Here is a 23,165-nt window from a genome sequence, read left to right on the forward strand (position 1 = left end):
TTTCTTCTCCCTTCCTGCAAGCAAACTAGGTGCTCTTATACCAACAGATCAATTACTTCTCTGATAATTTGCGAGATGTTGATATCTGAGAAATATCTGTGCATGATGTCCTTTGTAGTCTGTCTGGCTTCAGTATTTGCATGAAGGGTGCAGACAGACTTAACTCACTGAATTTAAAGCAGCCCCTGAACCCAGTCTCCTGGATTCTGTTCTGGAGATAAAGAAATTGGAAACAACACTGGGATGTGCTCTGGCATATGGTGGTTTGTAGGGAAATTACTCATGCTTAAGTACATGCTTGCCTAACCCACACAGAATTTGGGTTTTTAATTAAGGTATGGATCAGGACAGACAGGAAGATTACCACAGGTGCAATTGGGTTTTGGACTGTTTCATTCCCATAAGCCATTATTATTTGTTCTCTTGGCAGAAGCAGACATATTTTAGTCCCTTTCGTTCAATGCATTTATTATTTCAGTCTTATTAACTCATATAAGACTTAAACCATGTTTATAGAGTTAAGTATTTAACTTGAAGGTAATTTGATTATGTAAAATAATTTAGGCAAACTTTTCTTAAAGTCTTTTCTTGTGCCAGCATCTGTCATGGCTTTGAATAAAATGAAAAGATCAACAATGCTCTTACCTAAAAGTGATCTGAGTAACATTCAAAGGCTTTAATTTGTGTTCTTTGTGCTAACAGTTGATTGTATGAGCACAGCTATACAGAGAGGTCTTGTAATTCAGTAATACTGCTTTGTATCTCTGAGAAACCCTTCTTACTGACATTAAAGTAATGACTAATTCAGGTTCAAGTCAGTCTTAAAACTCCAGAAACAGAAAGCACTCTGAAAACAGATTAAGATGCAACACTTCAGAATGTGAAAGTATCTATTTTACTGGATTAAAAGGTGAAACTCAGAGGAGCTGGAATATTTTAGGATGCACAACAACCCCAGTTATTGGTGGAAACATGACCTATACACATGCTTGCAATTGGAACTCTTCCTGAGTGGGTATTGTTGGCTTATGTGCCTATCAAAGTATCTGAAACCTTATGAATATGATTTACTGTTATTGAGTTAAATTAACAGACCAGAAGAATGAAAGCAACTTTATTGAAGATCCTCTTTATCTGAGAGGAGCTAGTAACAACTATACCCCTAGCTGTTGTAAAAGCTTCTCATTTATCACTTTAAGGTCTGAGCATAGGTATCCAGATTCTTTCACATGTGATGAGGAAATCATGCAAGTGAGCCTTTAGTTTGGCCATTTATCTTGGTTTGTTACTGCTCAACCAGCTTAGCTGTGAAAGAGCTTTTCCCATATTCAATTTATAGAAGCCTTCTGAAGTAGTGCGGCTGATGTGTCAGATAACCATGAATTTAAGATTAGCGTTGAGCATTGTTGTAACACACTGAGCTATGGTTGTCTTTTCCTGAGATGCCATTATCTAATATGTTTGCCTTGACTTTTAAGGTATGCACAGGATATTTGGAAATCTGGGCATGTTCTCAATGCCTGTAGAGCTGTCTGATTGATTTGATAAATTACCAATCTGCTTGATTTTTCCTCTTCTCTCTTCTCCATCCCCAAACATGACAGTTGTTTTACAAATTTTCTTCAGACTATCAAATCCTTTGCATAGCTGAAGCCTTTGTTACAATACCACGAAAAATCTTGTCTTATGCTAGATCATTATTCCTACTGGATAATAAAAACGAAGAAAAAATCCCATGTGTGCAGCGGCTCAATTTTCTGTGTGTCTGTCTCCGAAACTGTAAAAATATTTCTTAATGTAGATTCTCTGCTTTTGAGGGGTTTTCTGGCTCTACAAACTGATTCTTCATCACCAAACTTGTAGCACTATAAATGGATATCCTTCTCCAGATATCTCCTTGAAGTTAACAATGGTAAGGCGCAAGAGTGGATGTCCCGATCCCAGACTCCAAAGACAGCTCAGAGAACAGCTCCGTCTTCTGGAAAATGACAGCAGGGAGGTCATGGCAGTTTTCAGTGTAAGTCAACTGTTTTGGAATTGAGAGGTTTATTTGTTCAGAGAATACAGCTCTATGCTACTGAACTCATCTGCAAGATGCTTGGGTTCCATGCCCATCTGCATGCTGTATCCTTGAATTTGAATGACCAGAGTTTTCTCTTGGTTCACAAAATGATGTACAGACATTAGAAATATCAAACCACTGAAAGAGACAGCAACACCAAATTCATGCCAAATAAACCTAGCTAAATAAGTTATTAAGAATTCTAATTAAAATATCTTCTCCTTTGATTTACATCACAGGAAATTGTCTTTTGTGTGATTTATTAATTTGCCCTCATACTGGCTTTTCAGTTTACAGTTGCTTATAGTCATTTGGCATGTAAGTTACCTAGAAAATCCACTGCAAAGCCAAAGTGGAAGTCTGAAGGAGAATAGTATAAATATTGGATTTCATAGGGCTAGATAGCTATAGGTTTAAATTGCACACGAGCATTAAACATTTTTTATTACTGTCTTTAATTTGTTAGTATATAGGAAACATATTCTGTACAACCACTGAGGTTTGCTAGAAATACAACTTAGTCTCCCTTTTCCTCTTGAAGAAAAAAGCAGGATGATACCATTTGACCTTTGGCATCCTCTTTCTGTTTTAGCCTCCTTCACTAGCAAGCCAAACACTGAAATCTTAATTAGTTATGACTTTATGACTGTTAGATATATATGTTCCTACATGATTTTCCTTTCATATGTTATGAACCCTCCATCACCAGCCTGCTGATTTTGTGACTGTGAAAACAGTCTGTACTCCTGCTGCTCTGCTCTAACTTTTGTTTAGGAGGAGATGGAGGAAGAGACGGGTGATGAGAAGGAAAAGAGCATGCAAATAGGCTAGATTCGTGGCCTTATTAGAAACAGACTGGGAAAAGAACTTTGAAGGAAACAAGATTTATAATGATAAATTTCCTTAGAATGTTGTTTTGATATTCAGCAGTGCATAAAGCCCCTGAGGCTCAGATATTTTAGCATATGTTGGCAATTTATTAATAGATTTCAGGCTCTTGTTAATATTTAATCTGGTGAAGAAAAGAGTATGCACAAGATCAAAGTAGCGATGAGGCGTGCCTGTTGGAAGAGGCTTAAACTGGACTTTTATTTTCAAAAAGGAATTACTATTTTAATGTGTTCATGTTGCATGAATTAGAAAGATAGAAATTAAACAATTATTTCAGAGAACTTTTAAAATCAAGACATAAGTCATAAACAGTGGATAAAATTCTGTCGTGCTTAGATTACAGAAAAAGTTTGAGGGAGAACTTGTAGATTTAAAATCAATTTCCAGATCTGTCTTGGGATTACGTGGCAAGGGCTTGGTAGAAGGGGGTCTGCAGGGGTGACCTCTGTGAACAGAGCCCAGCAGTTGCCCCATGTCCAGCTGGCTCCAAAAGGGACTTGCTGCTGGCCAGAGCCGAGCCCTGAGTGGTGGTGGTTGGCCCTGGGCCGGAGCTGCAGCCCGTGGAGAGGAGCCCACGCAGTAGCAGGGAGCCTGGGGGGAGCTGCCGCCCGTGGGGGACCTGTGCTGGAGCAGTTTGCTCCTGATGGATGGACCCCATGGTATGGACCCATAGGGGTGCAATTCTTGAAGAGCTGCTGCCTGTGGGCAGCCTCTGCAGAATCAGTTCAGGAAGGATGGCATCCCGTGGGAGGTACTCCACGTGGAGCAGGGGCATGGAGTGACCTTGAAGGAGTGGCAGAGATGAAGTGCTATGGACTGACCTCAGCCCCAGTTCCCCTGCACCACCTGGGGGGAGGTGGAAGAGGGTGGATGGGGGCAAGGTGTTTGCTTTTAGTTTCTTACTGTTCTAGTCTGCTAGTGATAGGCAATAAATTATATTAATCTCCCCTCTTCCTTTGAGGAGGGGGATTGAAGGAGCAGTTGTGGTGGAGTTGAGCTGCCCAGCAGGGTTCGTTTTTTTTTTAAAGTTGCACTTCAATTTATGATGTGCCAGGATCAAAGGTACAGTACTGGGAAATGATACAGTAAGACTATACCTTCTAGCTGTGCATCTGATTTATTCTCTGAGATACTGGTTCAGATATTTGACTCATAAAGTGCCACAGTTCTTTGTATTTCCCTGAAAGATAGCAACCAACAGCACCGGAGAGCCCCATTTTTAAACAGTTTGGTTGTACGTCAGTTAGCTGTTTATTGTCGATCTTTGGCTAGAATCCGTTAAAATGTATATTTCTTACGCTAATTTGAAAGTTTATGTAGTTCTCACCGTTAGCATTGTCCTTATAAAATTCAACATTGTAAATTATGAGATTATTGCTGCTCTTTGTTAAATTCACAACAATATGAACTGTTACAAATGAGGAGGAAAGGATCTTAGTGCATATTCTAAAAAATAATATTCCAACATATTTAATTAATTTTAATGCTTGGAACCAGTGAACAAGGGAATGACTGTTCCATGTCTCCTCTGGCACAAGACTGAGGTCAAAGATGCATCAAAGGAGGTATGTTGTCATATGTGTACAGAGCTCTGAGGCGAACCTACAATAGGATGCCGTGGATCCTAAAAATTTACAGTGGCTCAAATGATCTAGAGATATTTTAAAATATCAGGGAAAAAAAATCCTTCTGGTATTTAATATTAATGCCTGTTCTCCTAGCAAAAGAAGTTCCTAAGCTGTAAATTGCTCTGGGCTAGGAGGGCATTCTTGGAAAGGATCACTAGATGCCTGCCTGGCTTTCACACTCCATATGGTAAATATTGGCCACTGTACAGAGACAGGTCTGAAACACAGGCCTTTAGGTCTCATCCAGTCTTAATTCCAGAGTTGTGAATTTACAGAGTAATTATTAGCATAACTGGTAAGAATAAATCGGACTAAAATTTGTTTGGCTGTATGTTGTAGGTATGTGTTAAAGAAGAGGTATCTTTTATAGGCCAAATCCTGTTTTTTTTACCCTTCTTAGTACATAATGTTTTAGTATAAATGTTAACTAGTGAGAAATTTTGCTTGAGCCTGGTAAAATTGTAATTAAAATATTGTTTTTGATTTTTTTTAGGAGCTCTCTGCTAGATTGCTCTCTATTCACAGCGATCAAGATCTAATAGTGGTGACATTTAAAACTTTTGAAGAAATATGGAAGTTTCTAACTTATCATTCATTGGGTAAAGCTCTTTTACCATACAACAGTACAATATGCTTTTTTTATTCCTCTGCACATAATTTCTGTTTGACTGGGAATATGTTGAATGTGATCTTGAGATTTTCAATGTGATAACTCCTAATAGCAGTAAATAACGTGCTTGAATGTAGTACTGGGGATAGGGTTGGAGAGACATCCCCCACCTCCAAGAGAACCTGCATTTGTACCAAAGCAGGTAACAGCTATCATTTCTGGATGGTGTTTAGTCTAAATACCCTAGCATCAGATCATGCTTTCTTTCCAAGCAGTTTATTCTAATCCAAGTGTTTGTGCCGTAGTGCCTAATCCATACTGCTACTTAAATACTTTCACAGCTTTTTCTGCTCACCATAGATATGGAGAACTTATAATTCTTTCCTTGCACCAGGCTCAGACCTAAGTGAAGGCTTCTAACTCATGCTTCCCTCAGTGTTGTTTTCTTTAGGAAAATCCACCCTAATTCCTTTAATCCTTCTTCACAGAGTGTATTTTCTAGAACTCTGATCATGTTCCCCACTGGACTCTTCTAGTTGGTCCACATCTTTCCTGAGTAGTAATGAGCAAACTGGACCGAGTTGGTAAGGCTTCAGATGAAATATCAAGTAAAACAGATTTGCATGCTTTGGTCCTGTTTCTAAATCTGAGCATACGTTTTGTAGCAGTATGGTGCTGTTGATTTGAGTTCCATTTTTAATAACCTATAACTTCACGGGTCTTTTCTGAAGAATAGTGTTTGAATCAGATTTTGTCTTTTAATTTTGTTCACTTGATTATATTTTTCTTTTGTGTATGGAGGACCTTGTGTGCACTACTTCTTTGAGTTTGTCTGTTTCCATCAGACAAATCTAATATAATGAATTTTATTTTTAATTTTTTATTTGTCATTTTGTATTTTAAGACATTCCTTAGTGAAATAGAAAAAATACCTTTCTTATCCAAATTCACAGAGAAAGCACAAAAAGATGAAGTTTCTTATGTGAGACTGGCTGAAAGGAAATCAATTAGCATCTTCCAAACTGCAGAGTAGCACCTTGATCACTGCTCTGTCCACCCCTTCCTCTCCACTGTAACTGTATACTCAAAGGATCAACTAATGTTCTAATCTTGGTCCCTGAAGTAATAATCTACCATCTATAACATACTACCATACTACACCATACTATACACTACTACCATACTACATCAACTCAGATGTTCCTGTAACCATGATACAGCTTTGAAAGCTGTAAATCCTTATGTAAGGAGTCCCAATTTCCAAGATCAAGCACTGTCTCGTGGCTTACTTAACTCTGATATGCAGTATTATTTCTGTCTCAAAGAAATTTCAGGAATTTGATTCCCAGGCACAGTATCTACTTAAATCGACATAGCTGATTCAGGCAACAGAAATTTATGAAGAGATTATTTCTAGTCACCTGTTATTATGGGATGCTAAGCAGCTGTTATTCAAAGCTTGCTAGTGAAAACCTTTGAAATACAGCTAAACCATGTGGAACCCTTGTAATGCGAGGACATGGTCTGCTTTTTCAGCAATGTTAGAGACAAAGAACTTCTGCGTCTTTTAGGTGTAGCTTGTGATAACTAAGCACCAAAAGTAGCTGTAATGCACGTGACTCAATGGATGTAATTTTGCCTTGTAACAATAGTGTTATACACTATGGGTTAAGCAATAATGGAGCTGTCAGAATGCATACCCCAGTTTGACTTTCTGAAAGTTATTTTCTTTAAAATACAGTAACACTGCAAAGAAAACAAATTCTTTTTTTTTTCTCCTAGGTTTTATAAATCATTGCATGGAGAATTTATTCCTAGATCAGTCCTTCTGGCTCTGTTCTCAAGAGGATGAAGAAACAGGCATTGAAGTCTGTGTAAATGAAAAATCATTGAAGTTGATGTACAGAAGTCTGCTAGTACAAGAAGGTAAGGAAGACTGTATGCGCTAAGGTTAAATTTAGAGAAGTGCCTTTCTTTATAGCTGTTTCTTAAAATCCTGAAAGTAAATCTTAAGATCTACTCAAATACTTAGTTAAGTGGAAATTTAAATCTATTAAATCCAAGTGTACGAAAAAGAGAAGAGAAAGGAGCAGCTCAGAAAGAGTTCAGTAGAATCAAAGGGGGATTAGATAAATTCAAGTGCAACTGGTCCATAAATGGATACCAAAAGGATTAGATAGGGATGTGCATTCCAATTTGGTTAATATTACTGCAGATCCTGGAGATGTAAAAGGGATTACAAATAGCTGCCAGGTTTATGTGCTTCTCTTAAACAGTAACATCTGCTGCCACTGTCAGAAACAGAATGCTGGGCTAGATAGCTCATTGACCAATGCAATAGGAATTTTTCTTGTGTTCTGCAGGGAATATAGACACACGTATCCAGGTAATCTGCTGCAAAATAATGCAGAAGAGGGTTCTACAATTCACAGAACATTTCATTTTACTGAAATAGAAACTAGGCAGAAATGTATGAAAATCTGATAAATAATGAGAAAGAAAATAATTGTGAAATCTCAAATTATCCATCTTTAATTGAATGCTACAGATGCTCTTGAAGAGAATTTTAAAGCTTGTATGGCATTAAAACATTACATAAAATGGCATCTGCTACACTGCATTCTTTTTAGGGGCATTTTTTGTTTTACATCCTGACAATCTGGTAACAAAGATAACGGCTACAGACTGCGAAACGAACACTTATTTTGAGACTGCAGCTTTTACTGAAGATGTAACAGATGGATCTGTGGATGGTGACATGACCATGCTGTCTAACGTTTCTCTGGAGCCACTGATCCCTTTTCATCAGTAGGTACCTGACCCTAACTACCTCTTTTATATGCATCTGTTTCATGCGTATGTATCTGCTTAGAGAAAGATCCATCTAAATGGCGGTTTCTTATGGAACATCCATCTTCTATCAACAATGGGAACAAATGCTCTATTTCCTTCCATATCAAGTAATTGAAATTAATTCCAATGCCTGCAGTGCAGCTTTTAAAGAAGATGGTTTACCATCTTGTAAGTTAGATATTGCCTTTTTTTTTCTGAGTCTGAAATATAAGCTATTAGTATTTCTAAAATAATTTAAATTGACAACTCTCATTTTTCAGGATGCTTGGAAGTGTGGATGGTAACAGGTGGGATGCTTGGAAATATAGATGAGGACAAGACAGCAGTGTTTTTACTCAATGTTATTGGCAGAAGCCATCTGCAGTTATATTGCAGTTTCTTTCAAGTTCATATCCAATCTCGTAATTGCTAGAAAGCCAAAATTTTATCAGTGGGCTTAATCTACTCCCTATTTTATGAATAATCAAAAAATCAGTCATTCTTGGTGTTCTCAGTAGTTCAAAAGCAGTAATTTTTCTGTGGATCTTGGGCAGGGAGAAGTAGCAAGGCTTTTTCTGCTAGGTTGCATGAGGAACTGAGGTAATATTTCTTTCAGTGCTAACATTGCTCAAAATATATCTGTATCTGAAGTTTAGTGAGTGTTGAAATTGAAAGATACTTGGGAGGAGTACATCTTTTTGGTTTTAAATGCATTTAAAATATAACTGTTACTGTTACAAGATTTAATAAGGTGTTTTGTGCACTAACTACAATTTCTTTTTCTACTTAAAGATGGTTTCTTAAAGTGTATTCTGATCCTATTGATGTTACATACAAAACTGAATGTAAATCCATCAGGCAAGTTGGTAAGAAATTCCATTCAAATGTCAACATGTAAAAAAAAATATGTATTCTATGATTTCACTAGGACAGACTCTGAAGGGTTCAATATTTCTTTTCATTGTATTAGGATGGGAAAACAGCTTTTAAAATTGCATTGCTGTAAAATTAGTGAGAGCATAAATCTGTCTATGACAAAGGGGTTTTACAAAATAAGTGGCTCGGCATATCTAATTTGAGTTAAACTCTTAGGCTTATGTCTCCTTTTCTTGTCTCCTATATGTTTTGTTAAGTAGATACAAAGTAATTAATTTGATGCCTCTGTAGATTTGATGATAAACTTTAAATAGGAATACACACCACTGTAATTTTTGTAGATCTTTCACACGTGTACTGATTTAGTTAATACTGACAGAAAAATAACACTCATACAGTCGGGCTCAGGTTAGAGAGTAAACATGGCTTATTTTCTACCATACAAGTCAGTTTCAATACTGTATGGAATGGTATATAACTGCATATTTACTTAATAAAGATTTTATAAATTGGTTCAAATGCTTGTGCTGTGGCCCGGCAGCACAAAAGACAGAAAGTATGGACTAAGAACAATTCCTTTTTGTCACTGTTTCAGATTTTTGAAAAGATTTTAGATTTTGCTTTCTAATGGCTGGGAAATTACTAGTATAGATTTTTATGCTGTTATTCACAATTTTAATTGCTCAAACCAAACTGATTCCATACAGATGCTTTAAATCTTGCTGCATTGGTTGTACAACTCGGGTTCCAGGAATGTCTTTCACTAAATACATTTCTCTGCTGAGTTGCTATTCTAGTAAGTGTATTGTTAAACTACTGTATCTGCAAATATTTATCTCTATTACACAGCAACGGGATCCTGTCTAGCTGTGATGAATTATGAATGTACTGTGCCTGAAGAGATTGGTTTCCAGGAAGGAGACAAAATTGAGATCCTTGGTTACCTCGTTGAATGCATGGAATGGTTTGTTGGAAGACATCTGCTTACTGGCCAAATAGGTTTTGTAAAGACGAATTATGTTAAACTGGACTTACCTGGAAATAAGTAAGTGTTACGTATTTAGCTTGGAAACCAAAAGAGGCTTAGGAAGAGTCTCTTGAGCTTTAAAATACTGAATGTTAAACTTAAGTTTGCAGTTTTTTGGTTTGGTTTTGTGTGTCCTGTTGATAAAAATTGCCGTAGTGTGTATCAGTCAGAACAAACACAAAGAAATGGGAATATGAAATTAGCTTAGATATTGGGAAGTGTTGTCACATTGTACCTGAGTTTCTTACTGGGAAAAGGGATTGTTGTAGTTGTGTATATCTGGTTCAGTGTCTATTCTTTGGATCACATAATCCAAGAATTTTTACTGTTTCAGAAGATTCCATTTTTACTGGTGTCAAGATCTATGTTAAAGTATCCAACTTCTGATTTTGCTAGTACCATCACCATAGGCCTTAATTTGCTTCATATGAGGTTCACTTATGAATAATTGTTCATAATGCAAAAAGAAACCCATAAAAATGTGCATTTCAGAATGCATTGGGACAAATAGGCTGCTCTTATTATGTCTGGATTGCTTGCATGCTGAAATTAGGAGTTCTTAGATGTTGCTTGCAGTTTGATATGTAACCTTGAGCTTATTAGAAAATCAATTTCATAATGTCCTTAAATATTTGTGCTTTTAATAAATTCTCTCATAAAATGCTATACCGTGATATAGGGACAAAACTTACTCTGATATGGCAGAAACTGTTAGCTTGCAAGCATCATTAGGTGTCATTAGTTTCTATATATGTTTGTAAATATGATGACTGATATTAAGATGACTGATATTAATTTTGAACACAACAGGACCTGTAATGGGAAGCCTGTATTGGTTTCTCTTAACAAGTTCAAATTTTAGTGAGGCATTCAAACTTCATTAAGCTCCTCAAGCCAAATCTGCTTTGAGACACCTTCTAAGTTGCTTCTTTCTTTGTTAGAGCACAAGACCTGGATTTTCTTAAAGCAGAAGAGCTGTCTTGTTTTTCAAAGGAAAAACAATTAGAAGAAGTGATACATTTGTTGAAGCAAACTTCTATCACAGATGTTTGTTCTGTGTATAGAATAGGTAAGTACGTGTTTTACTCCTTTTTGCTGCCCAGGATACATGTATTGTTCCTATATCCTTGTTGTAAGTGACTTTTTTCTATTTTAATGAGATTCCAGACTTTGTAGCTCCTTTGAAATATATTGGTGTTCAGTTTGATTGTAGATACGTCATTTAGATTTATTTTCCTGCTGATGCAAAACTTTTCCCAGCAGAGCATTTAGAAATCCTCTTTTGTCCATTTTTGAGTGAATTGAGCAGCAGGACTTTCAAATACTGCTGTTGAGCTGAACAGATCTTTAAGCCTTCAAATGACAGAGTGCTGCATTAGAAAAGGCTGTGTTCAGCTAAATATCTGCTTTGCATTTTTGTTAGAAAACGTGGCATAATAATTATTGATGGGTAGTGTAAACACACACGTCCTCGTGTTTCATTTAACTATCAAAGGCATAGCAAAATCTATTCATACAAAGAAATAACTTACTTTTAGCTACATCATCTCTACAGCTGTTATCTGTCGAAGTGCTTATGCTTCACATAAAGTAATTGCGACAATCGGGGTTTCCTCTGTAGAGACTTGGTCTAAGGTAGTCAATATAATTAACTGTCTTGCTAAACTGACCAGGAGCAGCAATTTCTTATCCCACCACAGGCTGTGCAAGACAGTGAAAATAATCAGCATGGCAACTGGCATATCCCGAGAAATATCTTCTACATACAAAAGTAATTCTTAAATGTTCTACAGATGTGTTATGTTAGACATTTCAATCTAGATCTTTGGGTCAGACTTAGGAAATTAATCTTTTCTAAACTTACAGGGAACATCCAATTTTTCCACCATATGGAACTGGAAAAAAAAAGTTATATTTTAGAATACTTAGAGATGAAAAAGAGGTAAGATACGAGGTAAGCTAACATGGCTTTTTTTCTTTCTTACAGACCAGTTAGAAGAACAGGAATTTCAGAAAACTCATGAATGTGGTAATAAATATGCAAATTTTTATTTATTAAAATATTTTTATTTATTAAAACTAAGGTAGCTTCTAATCTTTTTGCTTTTGTCTTTCTGATGTCTTTTCACATTCTAACTTTCTTCTCTCATTGCTTCTCTACCTTATCACTAGGTTTGGCTGTAAGATGTTGTAGCTTTCACAAGTATCAGATGCCTTTCTCAGACATTGCTATCCTACTACAAAGTACATGACTTATTTTTACTGATGTGACCACACATTTTGTTTAAGAAGGCAAAGTACTTTTTATGGGACACCTGGCAAGTGCCCAGTTTGAATTCTAGTATATCTTCAGTCTGTTAGAAAACATCCCATAAATACATTCCCTAGAGGAGAGACTTTGAGAATGCAGAATTATTTCCCACTGGAATTTAGCTACTAAGCTGTTACTACCATTACTTCCATTGTACTAACATTTTTCTAAATATCAATTTTTATGTTTATGATTCTGCTGAACACTTTCATAAATGGAGTTCTAAGGAAACTGAGCTCTTCAAATTTGCAAGGTCAATAAACTCCTGTTGATACTCAGCTGTAAGCTTTACACTGACTATGAATGTAACCTGATAACAGTGGGAGAACTGAAAAATGATAGCATGTTTGTCTTGTTTGTGTTTATAATATATTCAGTAGTGATAGTTCTTGAAGAATTTAGATCAGTGACCACAATGATAACCACAAACTTTGTGATTCTAGGAAAGATGATCTGCACCAGCAGAGAAGCAGGCTTGGTATCTGACAACGGAATCTTATTACACCTATTACACAGGCATGGCTGTCCACGTGGAAATAATGTGGGCAAGAGTACAGTACTTTCACAGGCGCCCACTTCAGACTTTAACAACACATAGAGCTCCATCTCACCCTCCCTGGCTAATCTGCCTTAGTTTTCTAGCAGAATTTAGGCTTACCCTTATTCAGACCTTAAATCTATCCCATATCCATGCCCAGACCTTGGGCCCTTTATTCAGCCTCCACTATAGACCCTGTTTTTTTCCAGATTCTGGTGGTCTCCAGTTTACCAGGTAGTCTGAATTGTAATTCTCTGGTAGTGCTTGCTCTTGCTTTAATATACACTCGAAGTGTACTTTGAGTCAAACACAAAAAAAGTTTGTGTTAGTTAAATAGGATGGAACAGACTTTGGTGATCAGGAACAGCAGTGTGCTTAGGTGTGGCAAGTCCTTTTATCCACATTCCTCCATTTCCCATGTTTGTTCCTCCCTGACCCATCTTGTTCTCTTCTCCCCACCTTTGGATTGTCTCCTAAACATATTGTTGAGAAAGTATTATGTTTACATAGTGTTTCCTAACAACATCCTCTACTGATAAATGTTTCTGTTGGTCTGAAAGATCATTGTGTACATGCACCCATGAAACTTTGATCTGTGAATTATTTCTGAATTGCAGAAATTCCATGTTCACACTCTAACATGGTATCCACTAGCAAGAATGGCAGGATAGAAGAATTCTTAAAGAACTTCAAGAATTTGGAGGTCACACGGGCAGAAGGGCCAGCTACTGAAGGAAAGGATTCTGCCAAGTCTCCAAATCAGGAAATCCTTCCTCCACCTGCAGGACCTTGCTTCTACATCTATCAAGATGATGGTCAAGCATCTGATGTCTTTGAGTCATTGCTACTCTTCTTAAATAGGGAAGAGTATGAGAGAGATTTCAAAAACCTGTATGATTTCTCTTATCCGTTTATTAATAGCATGTTTTATGGCTTTTCAGAAGAAGACGAACTGGTTAGCTTTTTTAGCATAGCAAGGGAGTTAGCAAAGAAAGCAGGTATGTCCTGGGCACTAGCAAGGCTATGCTTTCTATTAGGCAGGCTAAGTTTTAAAAAGGTGAAGTTTTCCCAAGCTCGGGTTTATTTTGAGGAAGCGTTGGGGGCAGTAAGTGGAGGGTTTAGTGATTTATACTTTGTAATTGCCCTTTACACAAATCTAGCAGCCATCTACTTGACACAGAAGAACAAAGAAAAATGTGCTCATATTTTTGACAAGGCTACATCTCTTCTCATGGGAATTCCCAACTACATTTGCAGTACTGACCTAGAGTCAGATATTCTGAAGTATGCTCTGAAGAGGACAATTTTGAGCCAGAACAAACATGCGGAGGCAAGGGCGTGCTTTCTACTGGTAAAACACTACACTGCACGCAAACAGCATGAAGAGGCACTGCCCTTCTTAGAAAGGCTGCAATTGTTGCTTAATAATTTGGGTTTACAAAACAACTTATCCAACAACTGTTATTTCAAACTAGCAGAGTCCTACAATGAGAAGTGTTTGCCACACATTGTGTTAAGTTGCATAAAAGTCTCCTCTTCCCAGAGCTCAAGTACTTTAATGGATTCCTTGAAAAGGATTGATTTAGTCATCAAAAATGCTCCGAAGCTCTATGGCTTGAGAAAACTCAAACAAATACTTCCATCCCAAATTGCACCTTACCTGATACAAGCTCTGTCTTCTGCATTTACAAGTGAGCAACAAGGACTATGCAGCACCATCTATCTCAGCTTAGCAAAACTGTACAGCCACCACAAACGGTATGGAAAAGCCATTGTTTACGTGATGAAAGCGCTGGACTCTGATACATCTGCGAAGCCAGAGGAGACTATTAACTATTTGGTTTCACTTGCTTGGTTATACATTCTTTACAGGCAATACGATGTGGCAGTAACCATTTTAAATGCTGTTGTAGACTCCTCACGGAGCAATCCTCGACAACTAGGTGTTGCTTATAATATGCTTGCTATTGCTTTGAAAAGAACAAACAACACAAAGGAAGCTGCTGAAAGCTGCTACAAAGCTCTACGTCTTTCTGAAGAGGCAAATATGACCCATAACCAAGCTATAGCCCTGGCTAATTTTGGAGCGCTCTGCCTGCATGCAGAAGCCAATAAGCTGGCAGAACATTATTATATCAAGGCAGTGAAGCTATTCTCCAAACTTTCAAGCATGGACTGTAGCCAAGAGTTTATCCAAGTCCTCCTTCAACTGGGATGTTACTACGTTAGTGGAACTCAAAGAGAAAAAGGAAGGTTTTATTATGAATGGGCATTTTTAGTTGCAATGGAGACAAGTCATCTGGAAAGTAGGTTGTTTTTTTTTTCTCTCTTGAAGTTATGAAACATACCCTGTTTGGGAATGTTTGTTATATATAATGGTTTATACCATACATAATGGTTTTTCCTTAACATTTTATGTTCAGTTACATGACAGCTGTGATGAAAGTCTGCTCCATTCTGTAATGGTGGAGAAAATAAATACTTATTTGTTTTTCTGGTACTTTTCAGGCTTGTCAGAAATGATGGAGAAAATTTAAACATTAAGAAACAACTAAATAAGTTACTATAAAGTCTAGAGACTTCTTTGGTCAATACTATTTATAATATCGATGTTCAATAATATTTATAATAGCTACGATATCATTGGCTGTACAAACAGGAAAAGACTCAAATATAAATATATGAAAACAATGGATACTCTGGATTACTTTTGCATAAAATAGTTGTATTTAGAAGAACCATGCTATATTTGTGTTTGCTGATTTAGGCAGTTTATGCGGGTAAGGTGACTGTTTTATCACTTTATCCTAGAAATCAAGTTTTAAGTAACCTCTAGCCTTGGTTAATTTTGTTGAGGGTGAAGAAGCTGGTGGTGGAATCTTCTTGTCATGACTTCTATATTGTTATTCACTGACTTCTGAGCTTATGAAACAGTAGGAATGCGCTATTTTAAAAATAATTTAACTTTCATTTTAAAATAGAAATTCATGGCAGTATTTCGTATCTATTCCCCTAGGTCAGCTTCAAGCAATTAAACTGCTGTGTCAGTTCTACAGTACAGTTGTTCCCAATGAGGCTCAGTGTGTCATCTACAATGAATATCAACTATCTTTAGCTAGAAAGATATCCAATAAAGTTCTGGAGGGACAAATTTTGGAAACCATTAGTCAGCTCTACTTGTCTTTAGGAACAGAAAGGTAAGACATGCTGAATGACTTTGGTTTTATCCTGATTTTAACTTTTCTGCCATGCTAAAGGATCTCAATTTTTACAGTAGTTGAGTGTGACTGATATTTTCTCTCTGCTTTGCCAACACACTTTATTATAATTGAAGGGGATCCAGAGCTAGTGAAGACTTCTGATTTTGCTTTTTTAAGTAACTATCATCTCCCAAGGGAGACAAGATGTTCAACAGGGAGTAGCACCACTTCAAGAGCCAAAATATTTTTAAAATGTAAGTAAATGCTTGAAAAAATTATATGCTATGCAACACTTCACTGCGACATCACTAGGATTATTGCTGGTAGGTGACTAGTTTGCGATGATAAATTTTCCATGACAATTTTTCCATTGGAAACTGAACGGGATATTCCAAGTAAGATATCAAATTGTCTCTGTCTAAGTGTTTCCCTTTGAGGAAATGTTTTTCAAAATTTATATAAACAGAAAACCTATGTGCATAACTGCACAGTGTCAGTCTCCAGAAATTTCTACCCTGTTCTTGTTCTCAGAATACCATTTTTTGGCTTATCATTAAAGAAAAAATAGACTGCACAGCTCTATAGTGATTAACAGGTGCTTGAGAAACTTAAGGGGTTCTCACAACAACAACAAAGATTGTTTTTTTTAAGATTGTGTCTGCTTTGTCTGAATTCTTTTCTTACTGTATCTCACTTGGAGTCACTTTAGATTCAGATATCTTTAGGCATACCTCAGTATAGGAAAAAAATATGCTTGATTGTGGGGAGAGTAGATGCTTATTTTAGCTTAAAGTAGCTGAAGCTCAAGCGTCTAATTTTTCTAATATGCCATCTAATATATTCTGCTTTAACTGCTTCCATTTGCTGTAAAAGCAACCATGTACTTCATGGTATATTTTAATGTGCTTGTGCCTTGTGCTTGGAGGAAAGTGCATCTGGTCATGGTGATGGGAATTTACCATAAGATAGATAGAGAAGGATTTAATAAAGAAATCTGGGGCTTCTGTGGCTGGGCTTCTGTGGCTGGTATCAAGCACTGTAAGCAGCAATCAGTGCTGCCCAGTGACCTCATAATTTATATTCTCCCCCCTATCCCAATCCCAAATTTTGTACAAGGGTGGATTAGTCTGAACTGTGCATAAGTCAAAGCCCTAGATGATATTTAGAAAGAGAAAATTACAAACACTATTTCTTTCTGAGGCTTGTAGGAAAAAGAGCAAATAATAGAAGAGATGAAGATGAGGAAAGATTTTTTTCTACCTGTCACTAGTGTGAGGTAGGGTAAAAAATAACATCTAAATAAAACTAAATAAATCACTCTGAAATAACATAATGTGATAACAATCTAACAGAAAACAGATTTGAACCAACAGTCTTTTACATTAATATAACACTTCTCTAATTATGATGAAAAACATTCCCCGTTCTGAAGAGCCATTCCGTGATAAGGAGTTTTCCCCCATTTCAGGGCTTACAGATCAGCTCTGGAATATACCAAAAGAAGCCTTGGAATATTTATAGATCTCCAGAAAAAAGAGAAAGAAGCATACGCTTGGCTACGGGCAGGAAAGATATATTACGTTCTGAGGCAGAATGAGCTTGTGGATCTTTATATTCAGGTATGTTGTCAGCACAAGCATACATATGTCATCGGCATGGAGCAGGTGGCATGGTAAACAAATATAACAATCCCAGAGATTTTGCTAACTGATGTTTTGAACACATAGTAACACCATTCATGTAGTAAGCTTAACAGCTGAAAGTCTGAGCATCTTCATGTGGTGTTCCATTTTAACCTGTTTCTGGACTCTGGAAAGATCTTGGGCAGTGACCTTTACTGCCTGCTTTGTTGCAAATTTTGTGTTCTGTGCATCTCTTCATCCTATTACCTCATTGTCTTAACAGCTGTGCAGCGCCACAGCAATTGAATCATGTATGTGTGCTATGTGCTGGTGGATAACATAATTAGCATAGTGTGCTGGCTTGTAGGCCAGATCCTCAGGAAAACAGAGCAGCTTCTTCAGCAAGCATTTCCAGAGCATCTAAAGCATTCCTTCCATGGCTGTGCACAGCATGGCATAGGGCCAGCTGGAGCTGCTGCTGCCTTTGCAGCACTCAAGCTGATGGTTTGCCAGCTTGGACCCCCCGCAGCTGAGCAGGATCTGCTGCTGCTTCTGTTGCTGTGCTAACAGTCTGAAAGATGACCTGAAGCTGGGATCCAGGCCTTGACTGTTGCAGCTGGGTTGTCTGGAGTCTTTTTTGGAGCTGCACTGCAGCATAGACCTGAGTCTTGTAATGATCTGTACAACTTCTAGCCAATCACTTAGGTATTTAGGAAATTAATTTCTTGCTTTTGTTAAAGGGTTTAAAAATCCTTCTCCCCATCGTAAGGGAGAGTGCTGCCTTGTAGCGCAGGATATATACAGCATTTCACATAGCAAGATCTGAGTCTTGGTTGGTGTATGAGTGGTACCAAAATAGGATCATGAAATAAAATAACGTGACACCTACTGTTAAGATGTTTTGAAAAAAAAAATACACAAAGACGCAGGAAACCATAAGGAACAAATTCATGTTTCAAATGTGCTGAGACACATTGTTGGCTAACTTAATTAATTTTTCTGTTAGCTTTTTGAATGCACGCCAGTAAGACCGAATAAATGCATTTATGGGAAGGAACTGTGCTATAGACGTGTTATTTCTTTTTCTTTTACTAAACGGTTTTATCTTATAGCCTCCAAGTCAGTCATTCACCTGGTGGTGCAAAACCTAAATCAACGTGTGGGATGGTTTTCTCTGTTACACTCCTCTTCAAGAGGAAGGGTGGGTCAGGGACATGCATGTACATTCCATAATATGTACATATGGAATCTGATATTTAGAACTGAGTACCTCTGCTTAAGGAAAATCTTAAAAGAGGAATCTGCCCACTAGAAGGCAGACCACAGTGCCAGTAATTTGTGCAAATTATCACAACTCAACTTGCATGTAAAGTACAACTTCCAAAAACGTAAAACAATAGTTCTTAGGTGCCTAAAGCCAAAACATTCTGAAAAGGAGCACTGCCTTTGAGCCAAAGTTGGGAGTTGCACTTGTATTAGTTTGATGCAACTTGAAAACCAAAACAAGATTCATCCTGCTCTGTGTGCAAGTCCCCTTTCCCATTACTACTTATCCTATCAGTAACTGAGTATCCTGATATCACTTACTTTCTTTGGGGCGGGTGTATGCTTCCTCTCATTAAGCCTTTTTTGCTAACGTGGCATACATTTAGTTCAGAGCAGCCAGGATGGTAGAGCTGCATTTAGTTACAGAATTCACAGGCTTTTAAATCTGTGCTGTTAGCTATATCTAACTCACAATCATTTATTTCTATGATAAATTTGATTTCAATTTAGTGTTACAACTATTGAGAACAGTACTTTTTTTTCCCTTGTTGTTCTGTTGTGTGCTGAAAAAGTTAGTAGGATATTATTGACAGAGAAAGGGAAATTGTAACTCTGTATGTGCCTATATTCCTTTTTCAGCATCTACCACTCAAAAAGAGCGTACCAAAAAAAACACAAAGTATGGTCTCATGAAGTAGAGTTTTTCCTATATTCTAATAAGAAGAAGGGCCTTAACAAGATCATTTTTTTCAATCAATAGTATTTATAATTTTTTAATCAAGAAATTACCAAGATTTTTTTTTCTTTTTTTTACCCCATTCCTTGTTTTCAGGTTGCTCAGGATGCTGCTCTCCATACAGGAGATCCCAATTTAGCAATGGAATTGTTTGAAGCTGCTGGAGACATATTTTTCAATGGTTCATGGGAAAAGGAGAAAGCAGTGACTTTCTACAAGGTTTGTGTGTTGTTTTTTTTTACAGCATCGATAATTACATGTTCTCCCTTTGTCACAGATTTCTACAAATCCTGAATCTCTCAGCAAACAAGATTATAACCTATTGTAACTGAGTACTTTATGCCATGCTATTAGTAGATTTCACCTGTTGTAATTCTTCTTCTCTGTTTAAGATGTGATATATTCAAAGAGCAAAAGAAAACCAGAAATTGCTTGACATGATGTAAACAGAAGTTTTTCAGCGCACAACTTGGGGTTCATAAATACCTAACTTGTTCTTGTGCATTTCAGGACAGGGCTCTTCCACTTGCTGTTGAGATTGGCAACAAAAACACTGAGCTCAGATTATATAATAAACTGGTGGAATTGCTGGTGAATCTGAAGGTTTACGAGGAAAGTCTGGAATATGCAAAAGCATCTCTTATGCTTAGTGTAAATTTAGGTAAGACCAATTTCAGTTACAGCTGGATATGAGTGATATCTCCAATTTAAGACAGGAATCTAAAAATAAGATGTTTTCGTCCTTCAAATTCAGTCAGATTTCCTGACAGGAATTCATAACAATACTCTCCTTGCTATTTTTGCCTCTGTTCAAGAAAAAATAATGTTACTGTTGCCTCTTCAAACTCTAAATTCATATGGAAAGTGTACAGCACAGAATTAAGTGTGGGATTCCAAGCCCAAATTTAATGTGCTTTCTTATAGCCAAGCTGCAATACTGATCAATACTTTTGTGCCAAGATGCTTATGAGTATCATGTGCTCTATTCAGATTTGCTTGTAGCCTTGCTGGTGAACAGATCAAGGAAAAAGTAATTAAAAACAATAAGGCTAGATTCCAAAATGATATTCTTTGTTTTTGAGAACTGTTCAACTGATTAAGAATGCTCCTGTCCCTCTGTACGTGCACGGACAGATCATTTTGATCAGTCTGATCTTTTTTCATATAATTTCTAATATAAAGTTTTCACTGGGGAGGTTAAGGAAGTTTGTAATCCCATTATCTATTACCCTTTTGAAAACTTCCAAAAAAAAAAAAAATCTGTTCTTTGTAAATACACACAGTGTGTGATACATGAAAGGTATGAATGCAGTTATTTTAGAAAATCCCAGAGACAGTCAAATCCAACAGCGAAAAAAATCAGAAATTTTCTGGGAATTTTCTTAAGGAAAAGGGCAGGCTTGGCCATGTATCTCTTGGCCATGTATCAAAACAAAAATAGTTTTGATCAACAAAATACTATATAGAAATAAACTAAAAAAAAAAAATACCGATATATCCTGGTTTGAGAAAATTTCACTTTTGTTTCTTTGATTTTATCCTGATTTGTACATTATCTCATTAGGAAATCAGCTAAATGAACGAATAGCTTATCATCGTCTGGCTGCCATCCATCATCATTTGGGTCACTGTGAACTAGCTGAACACTTTTATTTAAAGGCCTTGTCCCTCTGTTCCTCTCCCCTGGAGTTTGAGGAGGAAACATTGTATTACGTCAAGGTGTACTTGAACTTAGGAGACATAATATTCTATGACCTTAAGGTAAGACATACTAAAAAATGCTGTGGAAAAATCATTATGCTGAGTAATGTTTCATCACATCACTTTACTAAATTGTTGTTATGCATTTAGAATGTAAATAATAAGGTGGGAGAAGATCTGAAACTATATTTTTCTGGTTTGTTACCTAACAAACTGAGCTTGGATGTCCTCTTACACAGCTGTACTGTAGAAGGTACTACCTTTTTTTTTTTTAATTTCAGGATCCCTTTGATGCAGCAGGCTATTATCATTTGGCACTTGCTGCTGCCATGGACTTGGGCAATAAAAAAGCTCAACTGAAGATTTACACAAGACTTGCAATAATCTACCACAACTTCCTTGTGGATCGGGAAATGTCTCTCTTCTTTTATCAAAAGGCAAGAACGTTTGCAACAGAGCTGAATGTTAGAAGAATAAATCTAGCTCCTGATCAGTGTTATAAGAGTTTATAAACAACTTTGAAACAATGCAATCTAGCAATTACAGAAATAGTTAAAGAAATATTGCATGGGTTTGGCAGGAGCATGCAGAATGAGTTCAGTGTCTCAAACTGCATGTGCTGTGAGCAGGAGTTCAGCATCCCAAGATAAATTACCTGTTTTCATGACAGTGGACTGCATTTTATCATTTCTAAGATACAGTCCTGCACTTGTTATTTGAGGATCAGCCTATGAACTAAAACCAAAACCCATCAGCCTTTATTCTTTTTTAATATTAAAGTTTTCTTTGCTATCTTTTTTTGCCTAGTTGCATATTGGAAAATGAGCAATGCATATATGTGATGAAAAGTATTTAATAAAGCATTGTAGAGAAATAGCTCTCCGCACAAACTGGCTTTCTTTGTATGACCTAGTTCTTGTTTGACCTACCTCTATTTAATTTAATTGATGCCAAAGAAGTATTTGCACAACCATGTTAGATGCAGTATTTGAGAATTAGTTTGATCCAGTTCCCTAGCAATCAATCACCCCTCATTTCCCAACAAACTAACCTACTGCAGAACTCAGAGCCTCTAATTATCTTTGAAATCCTGATGTTGTATATTGTAAAAACTAACCGGTGCTCAGAAATGAAGTCTCCAGTAATATGCATGTTGTTCCGTGGATTTCATTTGTCATGTGAAGGCTCTCTTTCTCTCTTTCCAAAGACATTTTTAATTGACGTTCTTCAGAATTGTCAGTATTGTCTGCAATGACTTAACACAGCATTTCCTACAATTTTACATATAATTACATTATATTCAGAAAAATGTAGTCTTTCACGTTAGTTGCAAAAACACTAGATTGTTAATTTTGGTAGTTCTAAATCTTTGTGCCTCAAAACATTTTCATATTAAAGCTTTATTAGAAATAACATTGTAGATTGTATATACTGAATGTGTATATCTACGAAAAAGTCTGTTAGTTTCAATTAAAATATTCAGAGAAATTTTGAAATCATGCCTCTTCATTCTCTGTAACAATTTCATATAAAAACAGTTTGCTATATTTTTGCTATATTTTGCTATATTTTTAAGGGACTTTTAGAAAGAATGGAAGCTTCAACGGAAGATATGCACACAGACTCAGTAAGTGGGGGGTGGGTCGGCTATGTATTGTATTTTGTTTTTTATTGTCAAACCTGGGGGAAGTGAGAGGTGCAAGAAACAACTTATTTTCTGGTCTGTGTAGCTATGTATTCTCATCATCTTGGTTCTTTGCCCAAGAATCTATTTTCTTTCCTAAAACTATCATTCGCAGCAGACTCTGAAATTTTACACATATGCAATCGGGTATTTGATTTTTGCCATCTTCCTGACCTTGTGA

The 23,165-nt window shown here is 36.7% G+C and overlaps 1 protein-coding gene across 7 annotated transcripts in view; it reads left to right on the plus strand.

Annotated features, from left to right (window-relative positions):
- SH3TC1 (SH3 domain and tetratricopeptide repeats 1) overlaps positions 1 to 22,788 on the plus strand; it is a 36,961-nt gene extending 14,173 nt beyond the window's left edge. For 4 of the 7 annotated variants that reach the window (XM_083832743.1, XM_083832744.1, XM_083832745.1 and 1 more), the window contains exons 4-18: positions 1,818 to 2,017; positions 5,075 to 5,180; positions 6,974 to 7,117; positions 7,822 to 7,999; positions 8,816 to 8,889; positions 9,749 to 9,944; positions 10,868 to 10,995; positions 11,914 to 11,955; positions 13,393 to 15,081; positions 15,792 to 15,972; positions 17,444 to 17,594; positions 19,696 to 19,818; positions 20,110 to 20,260; positions 21,164 to 21,360; positions 21,582 to 22,788. In XM_083832743.1, the coding sequence (XP_083688869.1) occupies positions 1,818 to 2,017; positions 5,075 to 5,180; positions 6,974 to 7,117; positions 7,822 to 7,999; positions 8,816 to 8,889; positions 9,749 to 9,944; positions 10,868 to 10,995; positions 11,914 to 11,955; positions 13,393 to 15,081; positions 15,792 to 15,972; positions 17,444 to 17,594; positions 19,696 to 19,818; positions 20,110 to 20,260; positions 21,164 to 21,360; positions 21,582 to 21,812 (3,791 nt within the window). In that variant the 3' untranslated portion in view covers positions 21,813 to 22,788. The remainder of the gene's footprint in view (positions 1 to 1,817; positions 2,018 to 5,074; positions 5,181 to 6,973; positions 7,118 to 7,821; positions 8,000 to 8,815; positions 8,890 to 9,748; positions 9,945 to 10,867; positions 10,996 to 11,913; positions 11,956 to 13,392; positions 15,082 to 15,791; positions 15,973 to 17,443; positions 17,595 to 19,695; positions 19,819 to 20,109; positions 20,261 to 21,163; positions 21,361 to 21,581) is intronic. The other 3 variants (XM_083832746.1, XM_083832747.1, XR_014583067.1) reach the window with 2 other exon arrangements.
- The last annotated feature ends 377 nt before the right edge of the window (positions 22,789 to 23,165 follow it).

Source organism: Anser anser (genome assembly GCF_964211835.1).
Source record: "Anser anser genome assembly, chromosome: 4".
NCBI classification, from domain to species: Eukaryota; Metazoa; Chordata; class Aves; order Anseriformes; family Anatidae; genus Anser; species Anser anser.